Source organism: Oncorhynchus clarkii, chromosome 23, assembly GCF_045791955.1.
Source record: "Oncorhynchus clarkii lewisi isolate Uvic-CL-2024 chromosome 23, UVic_Ocla_1.0, whole genome shotgun sequence".
Taxonomy (NCBI): Eukaryota; Metazoa; Chordata; class Actinopteri; order Salmoniformes; family Salmonidae; genus Oncorhynchus; species Oncorhynchus clarkii.
In genome coordinates, this window is record NC_092169.1 from 3,010,296 (window position 1) to 3,037,325 (window position 27,030).

The window sequence follows — 27,030 nt, forward strand, 5'->3', positions numbered from 1 at the left end:
GCAGAACTTTAATTCAGTGCACTAAACAAAAATGCAATTATATAGTAGTGACATGAGTAAAAAGGTGGGGGGTTTGGCGAAGAGAGGCAGCACTTCTTCGTGCAATCCATCCACACTGCCCAGTCTGCCAATGGAGGGACATGCTGAGGTATTCCTAAACAAGGAAACAGCTGATACAATATCAGTATATATACAGTATCAATGAGACAGTAGCAATGAGTCAATTGGTTGCTTGTCTTTAGGAGTCTCTTTAAAGAGTTATTAGGTGTTTAATACATTTGACTTTTCTTTCACATTTTTTCAATCGCAGAGCTGCTTGGAATAAATGATTTCAAATGAGATTTCTAGACCAGAGCATTATCCTCAGTTAGCATCACCTGATCTAGAGACTTATCTATTTTTTTCTCGTTTTTCAGCAAACCACTGCCACCTCAAAGGTCTCTGTCCTACTGGAAAGATGGGCTAACAATGTAAAACCTTGGGTGATTAAGCGCATAGGAGTACTAGCCTACATTTCTATAATGTCACTGAATTATTCATGATTCAATAATGAAATGTGTTCGAATGGTATAAAAGTATAGGGTTGAGTATACGTGATAATATGCATTTGTTGTTACAAAAGCACATGGAAAGATGCAACTTTACACAATGGTTGTGGTGTACCTGTCACAATATTTGTTTACACATAATTTGAAACCAACACAGTTGTCGTTTTAATTGCGCTGTGACTCTTATAGGATGCCAGAACAGGTGACAGAAGGGGAGCTGCTCATATGCAAGTGAGGAGTCCCCATCCTTCTCTACGAAATAAATAAATAAACAATGAATCGTCCAGTCTCCTGTGCGCCTCATCCCATCTCATGCATGGCTGCCAGTAATGGTCTACTGGGTGTCAGCTTTTATTGGCACGATACAAAGCAAGAGCTAAGGGCTGCTGCCTCCACTCCCCAAGCAGACTCGACCTCTGGATAAAAGCAAGCAAAATGCCTCAGTCGAGCACAGAAACATTGAAATGTTAGGCTGGAAAGAGGAAGTACAGTGGAGAGGGGAGGGACCGAGGGCAGAGTTCCATGGGGCTGCCGCGGCGCTTCGAACTTCTGCACATGGAGCGGGGGAGAGTTGGAAGAACTTCATATTGCAAACTCAAGGAATAGCAGGTAGAGTAACTTTCACGATGCTTGTTAACTTCGAACTCATTTAAAGCGTTTATTCGTATTTCTAAATAGTAAGAAAGGGCCTTATTCGTAAAAAAAAATGAACTATGTAGCGGATTGGAAAACATTGTCCTGAAGTCTGGTGCAGGTGCGCGAGCGTCTGAAATCCTGTGATGCGAGTATTTGTATAGTGGCGCATGTAACGGATTTGACCAAAAAGTCCAGGGAAATTGTCATGTTTAATGAATGTTATACAATTTTGATCAGCATTGTAGTTAATATCAAACGCACTTAGGAAAATAATGGAATAATGGAAAATGTTCCTCTTTTCCCATACTCCTTTTTGGAGATTGCAGGAATTGCTCACAATTATCTTGACCATATAGAAGTATCAGGTTATATATCTTGCCATTGACGATTAAAGTCTAAAACAATTATGGTTAATATAAAAACAAAAATTCGTTTTTGTGGTTTGCAAGTTTTACATAGACTCCTTTCACTTTTCGTACCAGATCAACACCTGTTGCAACTGTGCGCATCCAGAATTAATATCTAATTATAACTATTTTGCTTCATGTCATTCAAGCTTCATGTCATTCAAGAGTTCTTATTTCAGAAGTCCACTTCATATTATTACAAATCAAACGAAGTAGGCCTGAGTTCAAATAAACGCAAAAACATTATATTAACACTCCTCAATGAGACTGCTGAAACTAATTAGCTATACTACGTTGCCTACAGGATAAAAAAAACGTGGTGTTTCTCTGCTTTCTCAAAGTTACATGAAAAAGAGACACACACACACACTTCGAAATCCTGTTTCAAGGTGCCCAAGACGTTCGCAACCATTGGTTGGTCTGAGCCGAACATGACTTGTGTGTTGAGATAGTATTGGTGGGCAGGACTCAAGTAACTGTTAACATGTTGTGAAACTGACATTCAACAAAAACACCAAAGGAAGATTCATTTTGAGAGAGAAATTGGGGAAACAAGTCCACAAAACTTCTCACACTTCTGTGCACTGGGACATAATAATTCTACAAACTTTAACTCGTAGGTTATTATATTCCTATAACGTAGAACTATATAAATAAACAATGCAAAATCCAACTCAAGTCTAATTCATTTGGTTAAACATAAGAAGGTATATCATTTGCGCATTGTCCAGTTTGTACTCACAAAGCATCAAAAGCCACGTTGATATTGTTTTAACTTGATTTAATGTGTTGATAACAATATTTCAATTCTGTTAACATAGCCTCCCGCTGGGCAAAAACTGACTGAAGTTTTCATTTGGATTGACCTCTTCAGTCTGTCATGGAAAGAGCAGGTGTTCTCTAAGGTACTCACTTTTTTTTAGGGCAGCTAAACACTTACATTTCAATTTGATGGTAGTAGCCTATATACTTTTTAAAAGTGGATTTTAAAAATGAATCCAAAATTAAAAACACAACAACTAGTCAAATGTACTTGCCCTCATATGAAATCAACTCAGTATATTGAAATTACTATTAGTAAATCAAGCAATGACTTGCACCCCACCCCATAGCACAATTATGACATTTTATGTATCTGCTTCTTCGGATTGAGGATGGTTGAAATGCTGCAAACACATGCTTATGGACACATCCACTTCCTTGTTACGAGCAGACTGAGGAAGGGGAAAGCGAAAGAAAGGCAGTTATTAAAATGATCGTCACTGAATACGAGGGTAATGAAGTGTGTCAGATGCAATTGAAGACCCTATAAGGAAACTCATTTCGCCCCTGTAATGTAGCCATTCCAACCCTTTACAATAGGTGCCCAAACATCTGCTCAGTAAGATTATCATCTTTCAATTCATGGCGACACATTTCCTTAATTTCCAATGAGAAATTGCTGTATAAATATTAAAAGATGACTGTTTTGACTGTTTATTATATTACGTGGTATAGTGTAGTAGGGCATGGTTCCCCAAATTGTGGGTTTGGAACCACAGGTGGGTCGCTGGTAAGGCATGAGCGAGTTATGGCACAAATTTTGTTTTATTTAACACCGCAATGGATGAGGTGGGACTCAGTACACAAAGTGTCATATCCATTTTTTTTTTAAATCTCCTTATCAAAATATATTAATCAAACTGATAACATTGTATTTTAGGAAAACATTGCCACAAAAGCCACTGTTCTTACTGAGTGATTGTTTTTTGTATGCCATATGTCAAAAGGAATTTTCTGGAGAAACAAATGAGTATTTTCAAGTACAGTCTTGAATCACACTTCTCACAGAAGCAGCATATGCTAATAATAGTTTGGGAACAAAAACATTTCAAGTAAGAATACCTGATATGATACGTTTCTTGTTTTAATTTTCACCAACAACAAAAACGTCTGAAAAACTTAGCCTGATGTTCTATATCACCACCTAGATTGTATTGATTTTCATATATGACTGTTTGATTCATTGGTATTAGCCCCCATGTAATTTGCATATGATTTTTGTTGATATTCCAACATTTAAGGATGAATATGAGTTGCTAGATTATAGTTTATATTATAAAACCCTGTCTGTCCGTTTTTACTTCCTCCCATTATCCAAAGTGTGCTGGTGTAGTCCACTTTGGCTGTTTAACGGTTAGGCTGTTTCAGTCTCCACCCTGCTCCCTTTCATGTGTTCGCACCCTGCTCTGCACAGACACACACACACACACACACACACACACAATCCCTTGAGTTAGGACTGAGGGTGTTGTGAACCCACAGCCCTCTTCCTGTCTCTCCTCCCCTTAGTAAGCGCACTCAAACCCACTGCCATGACTCTTCCTGCCCTTTATGAGGCACTTTCATAAAGCAGCTGTTGCCGTTAGTGCCTTGTTTTGTCATACTGGACTTTAGAAGGTGGTGTCATTCTGGAATATTGTCTGAATGAAACCATCCACAAAATATACAACATATTGAGAATTATCAACAAGGGGAAAAAAAACATTAGAGCAAGAAATTCAACTAATTGTCTTTTTTCACAAACGCCTGTGGATCAAAATGAAACGTTACGGTGAACCTTAGACAGGGGATAAAAGCATTATATGAAAAATGCTCCCCATCCCCCAAAACATTACTTGAATCTAGCATCAGGTACTAAAAGTAAGAACGGTGTCACTTTGGGTGAATATACAACTTCCTGAATGTTCTCATGCACCTTGCTCTCCACATGCCTACACAACTCGCTTGTGGTTTAACATGGGAATGCATTTCTCACTTCTGTCAAAGTCCCCCACCAACACCATCAGTATTTCCCTTCGCACCATCTGCCCAGAAAAAAAGGGCACATGAGAATACCACCCCCTCTCGACCTCCAAACTCCAGATGCTAAAGAATGATGACGCAGGCATGGCCTCCTAGTCTTATATCGACACACATCAGCACGCAACACCAACTGCGCTTTCTGCGCCACATCTCCTGCACTAATGACCTCTGCCCTTCCCACCCCCCCACCACCTCCCCCACGTGAGTCCTGGGTGTCTGTGGGTTGTGGAACTCAGCCTCGACTCGCCTGTCCGCTGAACATTGTGCGTTGCAACAGCGGCGGGGGCTGCTTGGTGGCTTCCCACTATTTGTTCCAAATGTGTGGAGCCATCTGTCAGTAAAACAGGAAGGCCTAGGTTCCCCTTCTCCCTTGGGCTTGCTTCGCTATTTTAGGGAGCTTCACTTCTCCCTGTGTGGCTGGCTGGGCCGGGCAAGCGGCTCCACCAAGGGCCTTCTTGAAGTGGCGGAGCCGAGGCTGAGGCTGTTGTGCCCATCTGCTGCAGGCTTGAGGGGGATGCATTATTAATGGGGCCACGCGCACTGGTGACTCCTCAGATATGCAGCAGGCTCTGGCCAGGGGATGTGCTCTTCTTCATTAAACTGCCTCCCTCTTGTGCGAGAGAAACTTACTTCGGGGCCCCTCGGCCTTCCTCTATCGATCTCCCTGTCCCTGGTTCTCTCTCTCCACTTTCGCTCTCTGGCACACTCCCTGTCAGTCTTGGTTCCCTCCCCTCTCTATCTCTGTATCTTCCCCCTCTCTATCTTTCTCTGTCTCGCTCTCTCTTTCCGGGTCCCGCTCTGCATCTCTCTCGGACTGTCTGTCTCCCTATTCCTCTCTCTCTCTTTCTTATCTTTCTCCCTCTCCTCTCTCTTTGTTTCTGATTGTGGCTCCTCTCGCACATGTCTGTGCTCGGGTAGTGGCGCGCTCAGCGATGCATGCTCAGTAAATTAGAGCGAACACGAGCGCCGATAAGCTTGGCACGGGCAAACAGACGCATCCTCAGTGACCTAGGGCCAGTTAATTTTCTGCTTAATTTTGCGGCAGTCAGTTTGCATTTGTGGATGATTACGTGGCAGGAAATTAACAATAAATAACAAATGTGGTCTGAAAGCCCCTTCCCAGCACCCCCATCGCCATAGCCCATCATGCGGGGCCAAGCCACTCTCCCAGCCCGCCCTCTCTGTCAGACATGTAATGAAAATGTCTGTAATTCTTTGTAATGTAATGTGGGGGACAGTGGTGTGTCTTTCAGTGTGACAAGAGTGATCTTGCCGGGGTGACGGAGTTGTACAGAGAGAGGTCACCCCTTTAGTCAGCTGTGGCTTTTTATAATGTTGTGTTTTTTTCAGCCCTGCGGAGCCGTTGATTACATTTAAACACATCTACATCGCTGTGTCTCTCTATCCCATTAGAGTACCTGCACCGAATGGAGACGGAGGAGGCACAGGAGATGTCTCAGATGCCAGGTAAGAGCTTCTGTTTTCAGAACTGGCACTGTAGGAGCATGTCTGGTAGAACAGAGAAGCACAGCGTGAGTTGCACAGAGCCCAAGCTGAGTGGCACAGTCATACCACATGTAATAGATTATAGATAATTATGGTTCTATCTTATGAGCAATAATGAACCATGTTCTGGTGGCTAATGGGTTTGCTGGTGTTTCCCCATGTAGGCAGGGACAGCCCCCCTCCCAATGATGTGTCTGAGGAGAACGACGAGGCCATGCCCATCCCAGAGGACCTGTCTGCTAGCTCCAATCTGCAACACAACAACAGGGGTGACAAAGAAGGCATGGGTGAGTGACAGATCACATGAGTTTCACCGTGCTTCCCTAATGCACCACTCCTACATCAGTAGGCCTATGAACCAGTTAAGTTGCTGCACCTAGACCAGTATATCCATCAAACCTTTACCTGTATACCCCAAAACCTAGACGTTTCCAGAGCACCTTCAGAAATATGTAAACCCTCAAAAGTAGTAGCACTGTTGTTGCTAATAATAATAATGAAAATAATGATCTTTTTAAAAATGATGTGGAAATACATGACGAAATACATGAATAATTAACAATACATGTGTTTGTTACACCCGCCTACACTTAAAATACATTTCAGCACTTTTTGTACATAGTCCTCTCATTTTAGGGCACCAAAGGTATTGGGACAAATTCACTTATATCTGTATTAAAGTAGTCAAAAGTTTAGTATTTGGTCCCATATTCCTATAACACAATGACTACATCAAGGTTTGACTCTATACATTTGTTGGATGCATTTGCTGTTTTGTTCGGGTCGTGTTTCAGATAATTATGTGCCCAATAGAAATGAATGGTAAATAATGTAGTGTCATTTTGGAATAACCTTTATTGTAAATAAGCATAAATATGTTTCCAAACACTTCTACATTCATGTGGACGCTACCATGATTACGGATACTCCTGAATGAATTGTGAATAATAAAAAGTAGGAAAATTACAGAGGCGTAAATATCTTTTTTTGGGGGGGGGGTTAGATATTTATGCCTCTGTAACCTTCTCACTCTTTCCATGACAGACAGACCAGGTGGATCCTCGTAAAACCTATGATTCCTTATGTCACTTGTTAAATCCACCTTAAATCAGTGTAGATGAAGGGGATGAGACAGGTTAAAAAAATATTTTTAAGCCTTGAGACAATTGAGACATGGATTGTGTATGTGTGCTATTCAGAGGGGGAATGGGCTAGACAAAAAATGTAAGTCCCTTTGAATAGGGTATGGTAGTAGGTGCCAGGCGCACCGTTTTGAGTGTGTCAAGAACTGCAACACTGCTGGGTTTTTTTTGCGCTCAACAGTTTCACTTGTGTATCAAAAATGGTCCACTACACAAAGGATATCCAGCCAACATGACACAACTGTGGGAAGCATTGGCGTCAACATGGGCCAGCATTCCTGTGGAATTGTCTTGAGACCTTGTAGAGCCCATGCCCCAACAAATTGAAGCTGTTCTGAGTGCAAAAGGGGGTGCAACTCAGTATTAGGAATGAGTTCCTAATGTTTTGTACATGTTTTGTGACTATGTCCCAATACTTTAGGTCTCTTCAAATGGGGGACTATGTACAAAATGTGCTGTAATTTCTAAACAGTCCACCTAATATGGATTAAAATACGCCCCCCAAAAAGCTGACAGACTCTACAAAAAATCAGCACTTTAACCTCGTAGTTATTGTATAATTTCAGAGTACAGAGCCAAAACAACAACAACATTGTCACTGTCATAACACTTTTGGAGCTCACTGCACATATCATAAAAACAAATGTCTTAGTAACATAACTATTTTGTTAGTAACATAACATTTCGTAACGGCATCCCAACAAGCGGTTGCCACATGTAACAACAATCCCTTAGATCCACTCATTACTTGCAATCTGGCACTTTAACCAAACACAGTTCTTTTGAACATGCAATCTAAAAGTTATTGATGCATTTAGGTCATTGGCAGGAAAGGTTGCACATTTCTCTGATCCGTCTCATGATGTGCAAAACCTTAAGGAATGGCTAATGTGCCCTTGATATGAGGATGTTACTAAATTAAGCCAGGGAATATCATGGACATAATATTAGCATTAGTTGATGTACACGTTTATTTCAACTCGGGACATGACTGCGATATCAGGGGACACCAGGCAGCATTTACCACACAGAGTTTTGGAATTTGAATTGTTGCTTCATGGGAACATTTGTGAAAAGCACCCCTACCTGCATGCAAGGTGAACCATATCATATTCTATGCCTAAAAGTACAGTAGCTCATGCAACCAATAGCTAGGGTGTCTTTGTGGGATGTGTCGGTGATCCATTGTGATAACTACAATACACCGTAAGTGTTGCTATAAAGTGTGGCGTAAAATTAGAATGTCGCTCCTTCTGTATTAGCTCCAGATAGCAGTGTGGTGTCGTGTACCGTTGCACTTTGAGGCGGCGTATGTCAAATAACATGTCACAGCAGAGGAAACTGAAATAGGATGTGCAAGAGTTTCCTAAGAAGAACTTGCCATCAGTCAGTTTCAACACTCCAGGAGATACAGACTTCAGGAGCAGAGTCGAGTTCAGAGATCAGCACGGCACATCCCAGCGCATCGCACCACCGCACTGCTAACGCACCTGCAAACACACACACACACGCTTTCACTTCAACTGTCAAGCTGTTAACTCAGCAGCACACATAAGGAACTCCAGCCCTTGCCAGCGTGCCATAGTTTACGACAAGGATGCCCATTGTCATGCACCGGGGATTTATTGTAACTGCCCTACCTATCATGAAGTACACACGTGTCTTTATCAAGATTCACCTTAGTTGACGTGAACACGTCGGTCAGCATTTGTTGTGGAGCAATCATCATAAGACATGATGAGACTTTCACGTCCAGCAGCTGCAATTCCAATTTTTATTCATGATCCACCAACTGATTACATTTCTGAAAGCATTACATGGACTAGCCCCTACTACTTCCTGATATTTTGGTCATAAATGCGCCTTTGGGGGGGGGGGGGGGGGGGGGGGGGGCTCTGTGCAAGTGTGCAGTTGAGCTAGAGATAGAAGAGTAGGCCATGGGAAACACAGGCATATGCTGCTGTGGTTTGCCCTAGTCAGCCATGACTTTCTCCATATGACTGTCTTTGTGGCTGAGCCTATGATTAGTCATTTCACTTGCCAGATTTTACATATTAGGAAAAACAGCTCAAATGACTCAAATCTTCACTGATGCACAATGGGGACTATGACTTAGAGATCACAGTCAGACAGTTTAGAATTTTTTCGAGCGCTTCCTAAGTCAATTGAATGATATTTGTTGATCAATTTGGGAATGTCGTTACAGACATTATTCCATAGTACTTTTAACATGTTTTTGTAAATTCACTGAGAGGTCATGAGAGGTCATCGGTGATAAAAGTTACTGTATTGTGTTCTTTGTTGAGTTTGTTTTTTAAGGACGGGTTGAATGATTCCTCGTCTCTATATCTGGTCTTATAGTATTTTGAAGAGGTCCTGAATCAGGAGAGAGGTCGGCCTAAACATAGACAATAGGGTGTGCGTCTGTTGTATGTGTTGGTCTTTGAGTGTGAGCGAGTGTAAGTGTTTGTGTATATGTGTTGCTCTGCACTCCCTGAAGATCTAATCACCAGTGTGAGAGGAAGTGACTGTTATATCTATGCAGTGCATCGCTGGCTCGCTGATCAACCCCAAATGCATCAGGGAGTTATTATTATCTGTCAGGATCATGTGGTACAAAGGCTATGGGCCTGAAGTGCAAATCGCACACAGGATCGTGTAACTGAGACAGAGAGGCTGAAAGTATAACGGAAGCTCAAGGCCTCAAAGCCTGGTTGCTTTTTGCAGTTTTCCATTTACTTTCCAAAGCTAGCATAGGTTCGTCCTACAAAGCGTCTCCAGGTTCATCCTTCATTGCCTCACCATACAAGTCAACAAGCACAACAAGTATTCCCCTTGTGTGGGGAGTACAAGACATATCATCTCACAAGTATGCTTTACAAGTTGCCTTATTGAATTCCATTGTTAATAAAAACATATATTTGGTCATTACAGTCACACAGACAGTAAAAAACATGTCACAGTAGGTCTTTCTGGTGACACAATTTCTCTTTCGCTATGAATCATTAGAGTTATTAAGTCATTCACGACAACCGTGTTTATTTCATCCCCGAGTGCTAAGCTTTTGAGTTCTCTGAAATTCAAGGCTAGTAGAAAAGTCCACTTTGTTTTTGGTGCTCCTAATCAACACTGACACACTCAAAGGAGTCATGTTCAGTGTGGCATTGACGTGGTTTTACACGCATGTGGTTGTTTCCACAGTCAGGCAAGCACACACTGGCCTATTTTCATCAGGCAGTGAGAAAAAAAGCCCCGTTACAGGAACCTCCAACAGGCTATTTTTACTTCCACACTAGATATCTAAGCCAACACCAATGACTTGTTATCAGTTACCTGTGTTTCCTGTGTATTCTTTTCTTATACTGAACAAAAATGTATTTTACTGAGTTACAGTTCATAAAAGGAAATCAGTCAATTGCAATAAATTCATTAGGCTCTAATCTATAGATTTCATATGACTGGGCAGGGGTGCAGCCATCATGCGGTTTAATCAGCTTATTGCCACACCTGTCAGGTGGATGGACTATCTTGACAAAGGAGAAATAGGGATCTAAACTAATTTGTGCACAACAATTGAGAGAAATACGCTTTATGTGCTTATGGAAAATGTCTGGGATTTTTATTTCAGCTCATGAAACATGGGACCAACACTTTACATTTATATTTTTGTTCAGTATAGCTTGTGAATTTAGAAATGTACCTTCTCTTTTGTACCAATGTATCAAATCAATGAAGCTGGAGCTGTTACTAAGTAAACTCAGCAAAAAAAGAAATGTCCCTTTTCAGGACCCTGTCTTTCAAAGATCATTTGTAAAAATCCAAATAACTTCACAGATCTTCAATGTAAAGGGTTTAAACACCGTTTCCCATGCTTGTTCAATGAATCATAAACAATTCATGAACATGCACCTGTGGATTGGTCGTTAAGACACTAACAGCTTACAAACGGTAGGCAATTAAGGTCACAGTTATGAAAACTTAGGACACTAAAGAGGCCTTTCTACTGACTCTGAAAAACACCAAAAGAAAGATGCCCAGGGATCCTTCTCATCTACGTGAACGTGCCTTAGGCATGCTGCAAGGAGGCGTGAGGACTAGGACTAGATGTGGCTAGGACAATAAATTGCAATGTCTGTACTGTGAGACGCCTAAGACAGCGCAACAGGGAAACAGGACGGACAGCTGATCGTCCTCGCAGTGGAAGACCATGTGTAACAACACCTGCACAGGATCGGTACATCCGAACATCCGAACCTGCGGGACAGGTACAGGATGGCAACAACAACTGCCTGAGTTACACCCGGACGCACAATCCCTCCATCAGTGCTCAGACTGTCCGCAATAGGCTGAGAGAGGCTGGACTGAGGGCTTGTAGGCCTGTTCTAAGGTAGGTCCTCACCAGACATGACCGGCAACAAAATCGCCTATGGGTGCATACCCACCGTCGCTGGACCAGACGGGACAGGCAAAAAGTTATCTTCACTGACGAATCGCGGTTTTGTCTCACCAGGGGTGATGGTCGGATTCGCGTATATTGTTGAAGGAATGAGCGTTACACCGAGGCCTGTACTCTGGAGCGGGATCGATTTGGAGGTAGAGGGTCCGTCATGGTCTGGGGCGGTGTGTCACAACATCATCGGACTGAGCTTGTTGTCATTTCAGGCAATCTCAACGCTGTGTGTTACAGGGAAGACATCCTCCTCCCTCATGTGGTACCCTTCCTACAGGCTCATCCTGACACGATCCTGCAGCATGACAATGCCATCACCCATACTGCTCCTTCTGGGCATGATTTCCTGCAAGACAGGTATGTCAGTGTTTTGCCATTGCCCGCGAAGAGCCCGGATCTCAATCCCATTGAGCAAGTCTGGGACCTGTTGGATCGGAGGGTGAGGGCTAGGGCCATTCTCCCCAGAAATGTCTGGGAACTTGCAGGTGCCTTGGTGGAAGAGTGGGGTAACATCTCACAGCAAGAACTGGCAAATCTGGTGCAGTCCATGAGGAGGAGATGGACTGCAGTACTTAATGCAGCTGGTGGCCACACCAGATACTGATTGTTACTTTTGATTTTGACTACCCCTTTGTTCAGGGACACATTCTTCCATTTCTGTTAGTCACATGTCTGTGGAACTTGTTCAGTTTATGTCTCAGTTGTTGAATCTTATGTTCATGCAAATATTTACACGTTAAGTTTGCTGAAAATAAACGCAGTTGACAGTGAGAGGACGTTTATTTATTTTTTGTTTACATACACATACACACACAAACATCCCTCATAAACGTCAGGACTCCTTACCCTTTTCCATGAGAAAATAATATAATTTATATAGCTTTCCAGTACCATAATTAAGCCCTTTGCTGATTTTATATGATAGCCTACAGTGTTGAAAAGTATGTTTATTTCTTTAACTTCCAAGTAAAGTGAATAAGCCCAGGGTTTTGTCATGGAAAGTCTCTGGAAAGATACCTGAGCTTCAGTGCTCTACACCAACCCTCATGTTGTCGCTCTGGCCCCTCTCTTACTCACTATCACATAGCTGAGGCAGATAGCACTGAACCTAGCAAGGCAGAGGGAACTACTACTGCTGTGCTGTAGCTTCTCAGAGATATACAGTATGGGGAAATTGTGACAAAATTCGGGATGGGAAGAAGGGGGGCTCCCGAGTGACGCAGCGGCCTAAGTCACTACATTTCAGTGCTAGAGGTGTCACTACAGACACCCTGGTTCAAATCCAGGCTGTTTCACAACCGGCAGTGATTGGGAGTCCCATAGGATGGCATACAATTGGCCCAACGTCGTCTAAGTTTGGACATCATTGTACTGACATGCCTGGTAAAAAAATAGAAGGGTTTTTACTTTATATCATGTTTGTCACACAGTCCCACACCTTGATTTACTTGTTTTGGGAAGCAAGTGTTAAATCACACAGAGAAGGGCAAACAATGAGAGCAATAAAACAGCTACCATTAATCTCTAAATCTGCCTCTCAATGTCAACGTCAGACATTTAAGTCAAATTAAACAATAATTATACACGTGGTAGTTTGGGTTCTCAATGCTGATTGGCTGAAACAACATTTCAGCTGTGTGTATATCAGACAATATGACACGGGTATGATGCAAAAATACTTGTTCAGTGTTTTATTTACTTTGGTCTAGAAGAAAAAGAAACGCACACCTATTAAGATGAGGTGCTGGCTAGCGGAGTAGAAAACTTGAAAATAAAAGAATAAAATAAAAGTTAATTACCAACGTATCGACATAAACCCTGATGAAGACAGCTTGGCTGTCGAAACGTTGGTAATTACATTTTTGCATCTGAGCTCCTAGAGTGTGCGGCTCTCTTTTATTTTATTTTCAAGTTATTTACATTGGTAACCAGTTAATAATAGCAATAAGGCACCTCAAAGTTTGTGGTATATGGTCAATATACCACGGCTAAGGGCTGTATCCAGGACACACCTACTCATTCAAGGGTTTTTCTTTATTTTACTATTTTCTACATTGAATAATAGTGAAGACATCAAAACTATGAAATAACACATATGGAATCATGTAGTAACCAAAAAGGTGTTAAACAAACCCAAATATATTTTATTTTTGAGATTCTTTAAAATAGCCATACATTGCCTTGATGACAGCTTTGCACACTCTTGCATTATCTTTACCAGCTTCATGGGGAATGCTTTTCCAACAGTCTTGAAGTAGTTCCCACATATGCTGAGCACTTGTTGGCTGCTTTTCCTACACTCTGCAGTCCAATTCATCCCAAACCATCTCAATTGGGTTGAGGTCGGGGGATCACCTGATGCAGCACCATCACTCTCCTTCTTGGTCAAGTAGCCCTTACACAGCCTGGAGGTGTTGTTTTGGTCATTGTCCTGTTGAAAAACAAATGATAGTCTCACTAAGAGCAAACCAGACGGGATGGCGTATTGCTGCATAATGCTGTGATAGCCATGCTGGTTAAATGTGCCTTGAATTCTAAATAAATCACCAGCAAAGCATCCCCACACCTCTTCCTCCATGCTTCACGGTGGGAACCACACATGCGGAGATCATCCGTTCACCTACTCCGCGTCTCACAAAGACACGGCGATTGGAACCAAAAATCTCAAATTCTCAAATCATTCAAATCAAACCAAAGGACAGATTTCCACCAGTCTAATGTCCATTGCTCGTGTTTCTTGGCCCAAGGAAGTCTCTTCTTCTTATTGGTGTCCTTTAGTAGTGGTTTCTTTGCAGAAATTTGACCATGAAGGCCTGATTCACGTAGTCTCCTCTGAACAATTGATGCTGAGATGTGTCTGTTACTTGACCTTTGTGAAGCATTTATTTGGGCTGCAATCTGAGGTGCAGTTAATTAACTCTAATGAACTTATCCTCTGCAGCAGAGGTAACTCTCAGTCTTCCTTTCCTGTGGCGGTCCTCATGAGAGCCAGTTTCATCATAACGCTTGATGGTTTTTGCGACTGCACATAAATAATCTTTCAAAGTTCTTGGAATTTTCCAGATTGACTGACCTTCATGTTTTAAAGTAATGATGGACTATCGTTTCTCCTTGTTCATTTGAGCTGTTCTTGCCCTAACATGGACTTGGTCTTTTACCAAATAGGGCTATCTTCGTATAACACCCCTACTTTGTCACAACACAACTGATTGGCTCAAACGCATTAAACAGGATAGAAATTCCACAAATGAACTTTTAACAAATGTATTCCAGGTGACTACCTCATGAAGCTGGTTGAGAGAATGCCAAGAGTGTGCAAAGCTGTCATCAAGGCAAAGGGTGGCTACTTTGAAGAATCTAAAATATATTTTACTACATGATTTACTACATGATTCCATACGTGTTATTTCATAGTTTTGATGTCTTCACTAGTATTCCACAATGTAGAAAATAGTAAAAAATTAAGAAAAACCCTTGAATGAGTAGGTATGTCCAAACTTTTGACTGGCACTGTAACTCTCTCTCTCTCTCTCACACACACACACACACACACACACACACACACACACACACATACACACACACACACACGCACACACGCGCGCGCTTTAACAAAGCACATTTTTGTGCATGTGTGGTAACTGATCAATTAAATAATACATTCATAATTAGTAGGTTTTGTTTTCGGTTTTAAAAATCTTTCTTATTTTTGTTCTTATGTATTGTATATTATGTATTGTATACAACCACACCTGCACATCGTTAAATGTTTTATTTCATTTTTTCTGTATTGCTGTCTATCACTTGTTTTCTGATGCAAATAAATAAGTGAAATCCCAGACGAGCCACCAAATACATTAGAAGTTTTATGCATTACATTAAACCGAACAACAAACACATAGAAGGTACTAACATATTTTTCTCTCATTACTGTAATCATGTAGAAGTTGGAAAATGGTTGTATTCGTGTTGTAGCCAACCACCCACTCATCTTCACGTCTATTGTTCTGCCTGACCTGTAGGCCTAACATGATTGGAGACATGCAGGCCTTAATTCAGTGGTTATTGAAAATATGTTCTTCACAGTTATCATTGCCTCTCTGCCTGGGGTGCGCTCTCTCTTTCTGTTCTATTTCGTGCCTTTCTGCTTTCATCTAGCTAGCTTCCTTTGTGTTCTATAGGCGTGTGGTTTGTGTTCTCTTCACCTCGCCTGCTCAGTGGAAAAACATGTAGGCTATGTGTCCAATTGCAAAGTGACAACAGGGCAACAGACAAAATGTTGTAAGGTGAGGGAGGAGCATTGTACTGCCCTGCACTTACAGTATTTCAGCAGTTAGCATAATATAACTAATTCCAACACGAATTGTTCTTTGGTCAATCCACTATCACCAATGTGATGTTGAATTTGATTATTTGAATAGCTAGCATAGTACTGTACACCAAATGCTGATTTCATCCAGCATCACCAAGATGGTGGTGTTGGGTTGATAATGAAGTTGTGTTTGAGAGCAACAGGAAGTCACTGTGTTCACACCAGTTGCCTTTCCGCTTTCACTGGATGAATCACGCACTATGGAAGCTTGTTCCCTCCCAAGTGTCAGTGAAAACAAGCGTCCTGCAAAAAAAGACTCAAGTTTCAGTTACACCGTTTTACAATTCCTTGTCTGTGCTTCCCTTTCTGTCACTTCTCCATAATTCTTGGTATTTTGGTTAGGCAGGCCTCGTTTCTGACGCTTCCCCTTTTTCCCCCTATAGATTCCTATAATTCATTATTTCCACTTCTTCCTCTTTGGGTGTACAAACAAGGTAGGCACATGAGGAAATCAGCCACCATGAAATGCAAATGAGGTTGAGGGGTTTGCAAGGTTTCAAGTGTTTATTCCCTCCAGTATTTAAAATCGGGCACTTGTCGTCACATTTCCTTTTTACACTCGCTTCTTTAAAACGGGTGCTTTTTATTGAGACGATAATCGTCGATTCAAATGATTGTCATGCCATAGTCTGGCTACAAAGCCATTGAAAAGAATGACAACAGTTAAGCAAACCCGGCGCCAGGATGAAGTGTAAATGGGGGCAGTTGAAATCGATATTAGTTCCAACGTCTAGTTTTGATTTACATTTGGTTGAGTTGTCACCTAACGTGAATTCAACATGAAATCTACAAAAACAGTTCACCATGTCATTGGATTTAGCTTAAAAGTTGGCTGAAAAAAATACAACATTTCCTTACTTTGATTACTTAAAAAAAAAAAATCCAATCAATTTTCCACGTTGATTCAACATTGAATTTTTATTGTTGAAATGATGTGGAAACAACGTTGATTCAATCAGTTTTAGCCTAATGGGCTATGTGTTCAGACATTGTGTTTTTAAGTTAGCGTTTTATGTGTATTTGTGTGTGTGTGTGTGTGTGTGTGTGTGTGTGTGTGTGTGTGTGTGTGTGTGTGTGTGTGTGTGTGTGTGTGTGTGTGTGTGTGTGTGTGTGTGTGTGTGTGTGTGTGTGTGTGCATGCGTGTTTGTGTGTGCCTTTATCATAGTTTGTTGGTCTGGTTGACACCGCTGCCATCCTTAGTTTCACACGGCTTCCTGTGTCTCTGTTTCCTGTTTATCTTGCTGTCATTTTCACAGAAGAGTGATGATGAGAGATGCAGTATATAGTTTCACCATCTTCTTTAGCAAAAGTTTAAAATAAATCTATATTATTCATCTGTTATGTTTGATCTGGAACATTGATCACAAGAACCCACTGCATGAGTTCAGCAAATTTGTTTCAAAGTTTTGTCCTAGTGTACTCAGCCAATAAAGTTGAATTGAGGATTGCTGCACAGAAAGTGCTGATATAAATGCTCTCACGCCGCAATTAACTATTCCTATCAGTAAGTTAATTGGAGGTGAGGCATGCTCTCACAGGTGTTCATAGACCTCATAGACTAAAACAACCAGTCAAGTAGAGTGAGACATAGACACATGCCCATAAAATAAAAAGTCACATATTGTCCCATAGAAAGTCAAAGATTTACATCTAGTCAAATAGTAATATAGTAATGTACTCATATTTCTACACAGTTAGTTAGGCTATAGTCCCCCAGAAACATGTTCCTATTCTAAACAGTGGCCCACTGCCCTCTTTTCCAGCCTGTAACATTAAAGTTGAGGCTCGCTGTGACGAGGAGAATGGGCTCGCCATTGACATGATGATGAATGGCGAGGAGGAGGAGGAGTGTGCGGAAGACTTGCGCGTGCTCGATGCCTCGGGGGCCAAAGTGAACGGCTCCCATGCAGGCGGCCCCGACAGCAAGGGCCCCTACTCCTCGGCTGGGGGTATCCGCCTGCCCAACGGGAAGCTCAAGTGTGATATCTGTGGGATAGTTTGCATTGGCCCCAATGTGCTGATGGTGCACAAGCGAAGCCACACTGGTAAGCCATCCGCGATACTCATCGCCCTTACTTTGCACCCACGCTCACTGGTAGCCTTACAGAGAGATTATGTGTATGTGGGGTAGAGAAGATGAGATGGATTCTGTCAGTGTCTTTATCTTCACTTGAGACACCGAGAGCAGTAGACAGAGCACTGCGAGGGTTAGTCTGTGTTCTTAGGTCTTATTCCAAAGTTGCCTACAGAGCATGAGTTATAGGCTTCAACACAAGTAATTGGGGTTTCACACTATTTTAGAGTCCGCCATTTACGTGGTATTTACTTGGAAATCTAAAGTGGCAATTACGTGCTTATCACCTAATAAATATGTTTTTGAATATTTGACCACTAAGCACCACTTAGTAGGCTACCATGCTACAGTGCTAGGCATCCACCGATGGTGTTAAATTCAACGAGATAAGCACCAGGAGCTGCTAACTGTTACCATGTCACTTCTCCGTAATTGAGGTGCAATGAAGCAGTTGAATACTTGTTTTTGTCAAAGTTATTACTTAAACAATTGGAGCTATTTGATGTTGGCAGAGCTTAACATGAGTAGATAATGTGTTATTAAACATTGTTGAGTTTTTTTTATGTGGATAATATGTAGCTTTCATTGGTTTGGATTAGTTTCAGAGGCATATTTTCCCATAGTTACTGTGCTATAGTCATTATATTGGTCTATAATGCTGTAAAGGGATGTTTTAGACTGAAATATTGAAATTTGGTCAAGTATGTCATCTGTCATTTGTAGTATCTACACTATATTCTGTATTGGTGACTGAGGAAGCCACTATACAATTATAATTCTCGGAGTGTTCTTTTAAATGATCACGTGAGAGAAGTGGCTCGTGATCAATTTGTTGTGTGACAAGATTGAAAAAGTATGATGAATATAATCCCTAAACATGCCCTTATATCACAGTTGAAAAACAGGATATCTGCAGCAATTAAATGGAATCTCCACAAAATGGCAATTATCCGAGTATTACAAGTTTTTCAAAATTCAGAATTGATATTCTATTGTAATGAACCCAAACCAGTGGCGGGGAACATTTTTCAAAAAGGCACTTAACTGTCAAGCTTTAGAAACTAATGGAACCCAAAATGGAAGAAAGGAACACTAGACTAAATGTAAATGCAAAATAACATATAATAAAATATATAATGAAGTGCCTCCTATTTAAATAGAAAATATTCTGTGGTGTGTCTGCTCCTGAAATGCATTTTTAATGAGTTTCCTTTTTTCTATATTTTTGCTGCTTCACTGGTAACTCTTATTTTATGGGGCCTTTTGAGAGAAAAAAAAAGCCATATTAAAACCTTCTCACAGAATGCCACAACACTCAGAGAGGCTAGATATTGGTTTATTCCAGAACCACTGATCAGGAAGACTGGCTCTCAACACAAAGTGTTTCCTTCACTTTATTCAAATGAGCTTGAATTTGCATTGTGATGGGCTGCTCTTATTTTAGAGACGAAGAAGAAGAGAAAAAAAAAGAAGAGATTTTCTGATCAAATTGACCCAGGCACTGGTGCATTACGGAACTGGCAGCCTGAGTCTGAAAGGCTCTTGTTCGATCAGAGCGCCATTCGGCTCCGAGGTTCAGGGCCAGGGAGTGCATGGAGAAATGGAGTGTCACTCCGCTCTCAAACCCTCATAGGCTGGTTGATTGGCCTGTGCTCAGAGTTCCTCCATCATTCACCGTGTTCTAGTGCTTGGGAGTCTTGCGGTACAGTGACTCCCACATTCACATCCACAGTGGTGCTATTGGTTGGAGATGCTTTAGTTCTTGCATCCAGATAGCAAAATTCAGACAATGGCTCTATACCTGGGCCCATTATTCTCTGAAGAGAGGCTGTTCTCGTTGAGCCGAGCCGACATTGGTGCGGCTCAAAGCAAAATGACAAACTCAGAATGGTTGCTAAACTGATACAAATGACAAAAATGGGTCCATCTCATACTGTAAGATGACAAAAGAGAAAGCACGTCCATACATTCCCCACACACTGTCAACACTTTGCATTAACCCTCGGTTATATAAAGCATAGAATTCCATTCATATAGGCCTACTCTTACAAACAAAATACTAATCTGCTGTAATGTACATCATTGTCATTTTGTGTCCGAGCTCATAAAACAACATTTTGCTGAAAAGATTCCTATTTTCTACATGATAATATTTGCATAACTCACAAAGACACCTATACTGCAGTTATGTATTTGTGAGATTACAAAAGTGTGCTTGTCAGTGAAAAATATGCCAACACTCATTTGCAATGAGCCAATTACATTTAAAGTGTTGATACATGCTGTAGATGAGTAGCAGCTGCTCCTGTGTGCTGGCCCTAACAACCTGCTGTGTGGTGTTTCTTGTCCTCAGGAGAGCGTCCATTCCAGTGCACCCAGTGTGGCGCTTCTTTCACCCAGAAAGGCAACCTGCTACGTCACATCAAGCTCCACTCAGGAGAGAAGCCCTTCAAGTGTCACCTGTGCAACTATGCCTGTCGCCGGAGAGACGCCCTCAGCGGTCACCTGCGTACCCACTCTGGTGAGTTAGGAGGGTAGGATTAGTGGTCAGTGTGTTGTGGACATTAGGGCACGCAACATTTTAAAAAGGTTTTGAAACAGAAACAAAAAATGGACCATGTAATCCATGTAGTCCCTCCCTGTTTCAGTCCAATTTCTCCCGTTTAGGGCCTAATCAACTTTTCCGGGTGGTGGTACTTACCCAGTGGAATTGTGAGGGAACACCTGCCCTGTACTCTGTGGTCTTAGTGTGGAGTGGGAACCATCCCACTGGGCGCACACTGGTTGAATCAACATTGTTTCCAATGTCATTTCAATGAAATGAAGTTGAATCAACGAGGACTTAGACGTTGAATTGACGTCTTTGCCCAGTGGGATATTGGTCATCTGCAAAGATATGATTATAAAACCATGACATTTATCATGTCAATGAAACATGGGACTGGGTCTTTTGGAGAATGAAACAGAATACCATTATTATAAGTCAAAATACAACATATGCACATGTACACCACTCACAATATGGACAGTACAATGGACATCTCACATGATTGAAAAATGGCTGTCAATTAAAATGCTGTCAATACTCACCGCTGTCACTTCTTGCAGTTGGAAAACCCCACAAGTGTGCCTACTGTGGGCGGAGCTACAAGCAGCGTAGCTCTCTGGAGGAACACAAGGAGCGGTGTCACAACTACCTCCAGTGCATGGGGCTGCAGAACAGCATCTATACAGGTTAGTGTGTGTCAGTCTCTCACCTTCACCCACACTGTTGACCTACTTTGAACTTGACTACTCGTCACCACTCAGGACTCTGGTGGCAACATTAATGCACCAACAATGTTGAAATTGCAACAATACTTCCAACAGGTCAGGCTCGATTTGAATGACATTTACCTGCAGAATAAATGTTTCTCTTCGGATGCAAGGCTTCCATAATATATTGGAGTGTTTTTTTGCTGTTACTGTTGACTCATATCCAGTTATTCTAAAAGGGGGAAACACTTTATTCAGTAAGGAAATGTGGTAAAAAAAGAATAATAATAATAAAGCGGCAGCTTATTTTCTTGGATGGTCTTCAAGTTGTACTACTTCATTCTGTGAGTCCATGAACCATAAATAAGAGCATGACAAAAAAAAAAATTCTGTGCTCTTCTCAGTTCATGTTTTGTTAAAAAATGTGTTGACAGTTCTGCTTAAAATCTTATAAGACTTTTGTGAATGTGGAACATGGTTTAAAGTTAAATAAATACAGTAAGATAATGTAGCTTTTTACAGTAAGATAATGTAGATTTTTACAGTAAGATAATGTAGCTTTTTATAGTAAGATAATATAGCTTTTTATATTAAGATAATGTAGCTTTTTACAGTAAGATGATGTAGCTTTTTATAGTAAGATAATATAGCTTTTTATATTAAGATAATGTAGCTTTTTACAGTAAGATAATGTCACCCTTTACAGTAAGATAATGTAGCTTTTTACAGTAAGATAATGTAGCTTTTTATAGTAAGATAATATAGCTTTTTACAGTAAGATAATATAGCTTTTTATAGTAAGATCATGTAGCTTTTTATAGTAAGATAATGTAGCTTTTTATAGTAAGATAATGTAGCTTTTTATAGTAAGATAATGTAGCTTTTTATAGTAAGATAATGTAGCTCACGTAAAAAATGACCTCTTTATACAAAGGAGAGATCCATTGTGGGCGGATGTACATGTAGCCTACTGAACTGACAACATTAGGAAGTGGGGCAAGAGTGCAGAGGTTAAGAAGAGGAAATGATGAGAAAGGCTGATCACTCTGCTTTGCTTAGTGAGTAAGGCCAATGTATACCAACTGCAGCACATCTGTCAATAAAGGCCTCCTCATCATTGTGCCATGTATCTACAGTCAGGGAGGGATGCTTTAGCAAATTGTAGCAAGATCCTGTTATATAGTAATTGTACTTTTTATCAAGTCAGATTTCACTACTTTGATTCTGAAACCTACTTTTCTGTCTTGCTTTCCAGTAGTAAAGGAAGAAAGCAACCAGAATGAGCAGAGGGAAGACTTAAGCCAGATGGGATCTAAGAGAGCCTTGGTGCTAGACAGACTAGCTATTAATGTAGCCAAACGTAAGAGCACTATGCCACAGAAGTTTGTAGGTAAGGGATAAAGTCTTCTACCTTCGCATACCAACAAACATGTAAAGCACAGGACTTAGGTTCCAATTGTCAGAATTGTGTATTTCAGTTTGATGCATTCGGATTTGCTACCTTTGCACTGCAGTATAAGCAATTTAAAAAAAACAGCACATATTCAGCATAATCACCCTTGTGCCTGGAATCTGCATATCATTATAACAATGTTTGAGCTTTATTTAAGTTGAGCAAAGATAATATTTTCATTGATTTCAACTTGATCCTTACCCTTGGTGTGTTATACATGTATCTGAAGATTACTCTTTCTTAAACTAACAATAAAAATATATTTACAAAACATGTCAGAAATAACAACTAAAACTAAGTAATCAGTCATGAGAAAAATGGAAAGAATGGAATATTCTAAATAAGGAGAATCACTTTTCAATGTCAAAAGTGGCCAATAAATTGACCACTAGAACCACAATTAAACATAAGTCCTTGTAATGTTTGATATCAGGAAACTGAGTTTTTTAAAATTTGAATTGTAGTCTAACATTGGTATTCATCTGTTTTCTCTTTCTAACCCTCAGGTGAGAAACGCCTCTCCGACATCTCCTTCGAGGGTTGCCCGGGGGAACTGATGCAGCCTCATGTCATCGACCAGGCCATCAACAGTGCCATCAACTACCTGGGTGCCGAGTCACTCCGACCGCTCATCCAGACCTCCCCAACCTCCTCTGACATGGGGGTCATGGGCTCCATGTACCCCCTCCACAAGCCCCCTGCAGAGGGCCACGGCCTGTCAGCCAAGGACAGCGCAGCCGAAAATCTTCTGTTGCTCGCAAAGTCCAAGTCAGCCTCCAGCGAGAAGGACGGCTCCCCCAGCCACAGTGGCCAGGATTCCACTGACACGGAGAGCAACAATGAAGAGAGGGCAGGTGTCGGGGCCTCAGGCCTCATCTACCTGACAAACCACATCACGTCCGGGGTACGTAATGGCGTGCTGCCCCTGGGGAAGGAGGAGCAGCAGCGGCAGTACGAGGCCATGCGGGCCAGTATCAAGATTGCCTCGGAGGGGTTCAAGGTGCTGAGTGGAGAGGGGGAGCAGGTGAGGGCATATCGCTGTGAACACTGCCGCATCCTCTTCCTAGACCATGTGATGTACACCATCCACATGGGCTGCCATGGCTTCCGAGACCCCTTCGAGTGCAACCTCTGTGGCCATCGCAGTCAGGACCGTTACGAGTTTTCGTCACACATGACCCGAGGGGAGCATCGCTACTGAGTTGCCAACTGAACACACACTTACTCATGAACATACATACACATGTAATTAACACACACACACACGATTTTTATACATTGTCAAGAAATTGCATGTTGAAGAACAAGTCTAATTAATGTGTATTTCACATGTTCAGGAGGAAAAATAAACTATTCCTCGATCTGCTTTTTTAGAAAACAAAAAGGTGTTCAAATAACTGAACAAACAACTTTAAAAAATCATTGTGCCTCAGCAGTAAGTATCATGTGTCACATACTGTATAGTTTTAAGTCATTCATCTACCCTTTGATGTCTGTGTACATTAAATACATGTCTGTTTTTCTGATAGCCTACCTAGACAGGAATATCTGTATATTTTATTCTAAAGAATACAAGGTATTGCTTGACATTTAAGTTCTAACTTTACAGTGTTATTTGTCACTGTAATAACCTATTTGAATCCCACCCAAGGAAATTTAGCTCCTTATTTTACTTAAATGTTTTTTTTATATGGACTTTTTATGTATTATTTATGCCGTGTTTTTTTGGTAATTTATTACAGTTGGTGTTAGGGTTTCCCGTTTGATTTATTTAGTTCAAACATTCCCTACCATTAATCAAATGTGATACATTAATTTGAGTTGAATAAATGACCGAACTAGAGTGTTTTTACTGAAAGATGTTTGTTTGATATAAAGTACGGATGGGATTCGATTTTGTCCCAGCTTTTTACCTCGGTGGCAAAGAAAATGTGACTCCCAATTTGGACTAAACTTTTAAAGTCTTTTCACTCATATATCATGCTTGCAAAATATCAATAAAGGATATTTTACATACACAAAAATAACGCTGATTTGTTATTCTTTCATAGTAAGCTTCACCAGGATTACATTATATACCTGTTCAAATATTTTCAAGGATATTTCAAAGAAGGTTGCACTGTATTTTCCTACTGGAGGAAATGGACAACTTTTCACACTATTCCATTTCTACCCCTGGACATTTGAATGACAATCCATTGTAGTTATTCAAAGCAATTCATAAATCATTAGGGTGCAACATCTGGCACATGAATACATTTGACTTTTAATGTAAATGATCTAACAATATCCCATGGAATAGATAACGGTGTTTGCTCTGTACATTTCAGCCATTGAGAATATACCCTAGGCAAAAAGCTACAAGTATAGTACATGACCCGAAACATGAGTCAGCAACCTTCTCAATTCTTTCATTACCAAACCATGCTGCCATGAGAACCAAATGGCTAAATAAATTGATAGAAATACAGAAATGTAATTGCACGTTCTCAAACTTTCCTAAAACGTTAAGTTAACAATGTGCCAGTCATTCAAAATGTAGCTGCTAATGGTCAAGAAAAAACTGAGGGAATGATTGACATGTATATTCCTGGTAAATATTTATATTTCTTTTTTAAGTAAAAACATTGTTGCCAATTTAATTCATGATGAATAAATGAATACTTAATGTATTTAAAGTGCACATTAGATACTTTACATGGTTTTTAACCCCAATATGGGTTTGCTACAGTGTCCTTACTATTAAATTCAGGCAACTAAAGCATTTGCATATGTACCCAACCTATCTGCTATTTTCAGAAAGGAATATTAGGGTAGTTTAGAGATTGAAATGTAAAAGTATTAATGATATAATGAAACCACATCATCACCAAGCAGTGGTACACCATGGCTTAAATGACAGAGAAGTTGATTAAGCAATTCACTATAGTTTAAAAGATCTAGCAATAGGGCAGTAGGGCTCAAATAATTCAGGTAAAGAACCACAGGGCAGGACACTGAACACCGGACAGCAGAGGTCCAGACCAGGTGTGTAATTATTAGTCCAAACCATTAGAAATTCAGGACGGTCCCTCCCTGTTCCGGTTTGTTTGCTTACGTTTGGATCCGTTTGGTCCCGAGTGAATACACCCCAGAACACAGATAACTTGAGAGAAAAGAGTGCTTACACACAAAGAAGCAGACTGCCAGGACAAAGAAAACCAGGGAGCAAAGATCCACTGTCGCACACAGAGAACAGTGGGTGAACGCTAACACACAGAAGACCAGAGAGGATTGCCAGGCCACAGAGAAGATGTGGGTGAATGCTTCATGTCGCACACAGAGATAACCTAGAAGAGTGAAATGCCAGGAAAACACAGATAACAAGAGAGTGGACAACTAGCTAGCTGGGACATTGAGGATGAGGCAGTGGAACATGAGGCTGGGGCCAGGGCTCAGAGGACCAGGCCTAGCTGCCTGGAGAGAGAGGCGAGGGACGGCAGAGGAGTTCATCAGGGCTGTGCAGCGACAGGGGCATCCGTCCAGATGGCTGCAATGTGATCTGGCCAACAAACGCTCCCCCTGCCAGAATCCCAAATCTCACCTCCACTTTCGGACAGTTTGCTAAAATAGGACTACTCAACCACTTAAGAATCAGAGTTAACCATTCCATTAGGGAGGATCCTATTTGACAGATTATGTTCAGAGTAAAAGATTGGGCCTGTAACTGAAAGGTCACCACCAATAACGACTGATCCCTGGCCGTTACCCCACTCTCCGAGGGTGTCTCGGGGGGAGTTGGATATGCAAAAAAATCACGTCCATTTCACACCACACACTTGTACATGTGTGAAACAGGACAAATATAAGCACCTCTTATTTGACCTTTGACATCAAGGGAAAAAAGCATCAAAGTTTCCATCTTATGAATGGATGGAAAGGGGTCCGTCCATGGACTGCAAATGTTAGACTGGTGTTCACAGGTTTAAATGACCTTCATGGACGGTGGGCGGCTGTGATAGCTCAAACTGGGGTGAGTTTAAGGACAAAAATACTGTGAAAGACAGATGTATGAGATTATTTGGCAGTCAGCAACACAAATAAAAGTTAGAAAACATTTATTTAAAAAAAATCAGCCATACCTCAACAGGCAGACCAACAGGCAGTCCAGTTCGCGGTCACATTTTTCAATTTACTGCTGTTGAGGTTTGTAAACGTAGAACGCACAAGGTGCAATTTCGAAATTTGGTAGTGCATGGGCAGTTTTCGTCTAGTTATGTCATTCACTGACAGACAGTTAGAGAGCTATTTATAACCTGTCAGAAATGTCCAGTTGACTACTAGCTAGATAAGTAAATTAGGCT

The 27,030-nt window shown here is 41.1% G+C and overlaps 1 protein-coding gene across 1 annotated transcript; it reads left to right on the plus strand.

Moving 5' to 3' along the window:
* The first annotated feature begins 849 nt into the window (after positions 1–849).
* Positions 850–24,711, plus strand: LOC139381608 (IKAROS family zinc finger 1 (Ikaros)). The gene is given in 9 exon segments (XM_071125261.1): positions 850–944; positions 946–1,157; positions 5,849–5,902; positions 6,106–6,228; positions 17,669–17,950; positions 20,333–20,500; positions 21,088–21,213; positions 22,490–22,624; positions 23,194–24,711. Coding segments are annotated over 9 exon segments (1,875 nt in total). The 5' UTR covers positions 850–864; the 3' UTR covers positions 23,889–24,711.
* The last annotated feature ends 2,319 nt before the right edge of the window (positions 24,712–27,030 follow it).